The following is a 2,238-nucleotide window of genomic DNA, read 5'->3' as shown; positions in this document are numbered from 1 at the left end:
CGCAATGACCCCCCTTGACCCTGCTGCCGCTATGCCAATGGGGAGGGGGCCCAGGCGTCCTGGTCCCCCTGCTGCCACCGTGCCAACAGGGAGGGGGCCCAGGCGTCCTGGCCCTCCTTGACCCCGCTGCACCATGCCAATGGGGAGGGGGCCCAGGCGTCCTGGCCCCCGCGCTGACCCCGATCCCCCCCCCCCGCAGGCTGGCGGCCCCGCGGCCCACGTCGCCGAGCACCTCCGCGTCTTCGAGCGGCTGAAGGCGGCGGCGGAGCAGCGGCAGCACCCGGAGCCTCCCGACCGGCCCATCCTCATCTCCCTGCCCGACGGCTCCCGCCTGCCCGGCCAGGCCCTGCGGACCACGCCRCGCCACGTGGCCGCGCAGCTCGGGTAGGCGACGGGGACGGGGACAGGGACACCGCCGCGCCGGGGCTCCACGCTGCCACCGCCGCCGACCCTCGTCGTGTCCCCGCAGCGCCCGGGCGGCCCTGGTGGCCCGCGTGGACGGGACCCTGCACGACCTCGACCGGCCCCTGCGCGGCGACGCCGCCCTCGAGCTCCTCGACTTCGACGCCCCGGAGGGCCGGGCGGTGAGKGCCGGACGGGGACGCGGACGCCACCGGGGACGCGGGGGGACGGCGCGGTGACACCGTCCCCCCGACGTCCCCCCCCCCGCAGGCTTTCTGGCGCTCGGGCGCCCGCGTCCTGGCCGCCGCGGCCGAGCAGTTTTACGGGGCCCCGCTGTGCGGCGCCGGCGCCACCGAGAGCGGCTTCTTCTGCGACCTGCACCTGGAGGGCAGGTAGGACCGGGGCCGTCCGTCCGTCCATCCGTCCGTCTATCCGCACGGGCACGGGGTCCCTCTCCGGGGGCTCTTTCCCCCCCGAAATGTCACCGCGCGCCCCCGGGGCAGGACGGTGCAGCGCGAYGAGCTGCCGGCGCTGGAGGAAGCCTGCAGAGCCTTCGCCCGAGCCCGGCATCCCTTCGAGCGGCTGGAGGTGACGCGGGAGCAGCTGCTGGAGCTGTTTAAGGTGAGAAAGGTGCTCGGGAGCCAGGGGGGATCGGGGGCCGAACGCCCTCGGTTTGCATCCGGGGGGATTCGGGACCCTTCGCGTCCTCGGCCCCCGGGTTCGGAGCGGGACGTCGCCGACCGGCCGCTTCGCTGCCGCCCAAGCACAACAGGTTCGTGCTGAGCCGGATCGAGGAGGAGGCGACGGCGGAGACGGCGACGGTGTACAGGTGAGCGCGGCGTGCCGGCGGCGCCTGCCCTCGGCCGCCTCCGCCTCCGTCCCGGCGTCCGTCCGGGCTGTCCGTCCCGCGCCAACTCCGCGCCGCTCTGCCCGCAGGTGCGGGACGCTGGTCGACCTCTGCCGCGGCCCCCACATCCCGCACACGGGGCTCATCCGAGCCCTGCGCCTCCTCACGGTAGGTGCGGCCGGGCCAGGATTCGTGCCGCCGGCCTTCGCCCCGGGAGTCGCTCCCGGCCGGAGCCCGGGCTCCCGCTCACCCTCCCTCTGCCGCCCGCCCCGGCCAGAGCTCGGCTGCTTTCTGGAGGGGGGACCCGGCGCGGGAGTCGCTGCAGCGGATCGCCGGTGTCGCCTTCCCCAGCGCCGAGCTCCTGGCCGAGTGGGAGCAAGCCCAGGAAGCGGCGGTGAGCCGGGATCACCGCCGCATCGGCCGGGTGAGTCCCGATCCATCCCGGYGCTGGAGCTGGCCACGCTTCTGGGCTGGATTTAGGCATCCCAAATGCGGAGGGACCGTTATCCTGGGGGAAAAACCCCACCTGGGCCCGGAGACCCTCACGGTGATGGATTTTGCCTTTTCCCCCCTAGGATCAGGAGCTGTTTTTCTTCCATAAGTTGAGTCCCGGCAGCTGCTTCTTCCTGCCCCGCGGCGCCCACATCTACAACACCCTCGTGGACTTCATCAAGGTACCGGGAGCGGGGGGGGGGGGATCCCGATGCCCGGGGCTCGCTCGGCCTCCCTGCCCTCGCTCGGCTCCTCCCGGGGAGGAGAAAACCGGGATCGAGTGGGTCTCCGTGCCCTCGAGTCCCCTCGCAGCCGGGGGTCCGGACGCCGAGGCGGTGCCGGGATGGGGGTGGCGGCGGCGGCGGCGCTCCCTCGCCGGCGCCCTGCGGGCGTTTACCCGGTTCCCGCGCGGTTTCGGCCCCCGCCTTGGCTCCGGCCCAGGCGGAACCGATGTTTTTCCCCATATCTCAGCGGCTTGCTCACTCCAGGAAAAAAAA

General features: G+C 73.9%; 1 protein-coding gene across 1 annotated transcript in view; it reads left to right on the top strand.

The window, feature by feature from the left end:
- Positions 1–2,238, top strand: part of TARS2 (threonyl-tRNA synthetase 2, mitochondrial) — a 9,165-nt gene that overhangs the window by 3,413 nt on the left and 3,514 nt on the right. Inside the window, exons 3-11 of the mRNA XM_026085777.1 lie at positions 200–384; positions 470–584; positions 673–794; positions 906–1,023; positions 1,167–1,231; positions 1,339–1,417; positions 1,527–1,673; positions 1,825–1,923; positions 2,213–2,235. Coding sequence (XP_025941562.1) covers positions 200–384; positions 470–584; positions 673–794; positions 906–1,023; positions 1,167–1,231; positions 1,339–1,417; positions 1,527–1,673; positions 1,825–1,923; positions 2,213–2,235 — 953 coding nt within the window. The remainder of the gene's footprint in view (positions 1–199; positions 385–469; positions 585–672; positions 795–905; positions 1,024–1,166; positions 1,232–1,338; positions 1,418–1,526; positions 1,674–1,824; positions 1,924–2,212; positions 2,236–2,238) is intronic.

This window comes from Apteryx rowi, unplaced genomic scaffold, assembly GCF_003343035.1.
Source record: "Apteryx rowi isolate R43461 unplaced genomic scaffold, aptRow1 scaffold_673, whole genome shotgun sequence".
NCBI lineage: Eukaryota > Metazoa > Chordata > Aves > Apterygiformes > Apterygidae > Apteryx > Apteryx rowi.
The sequence above is the reverse complement of the archived record's forward strand: the minus strand, read 5'-3'. Positions and strand labels throughout refer to the sequence as shown.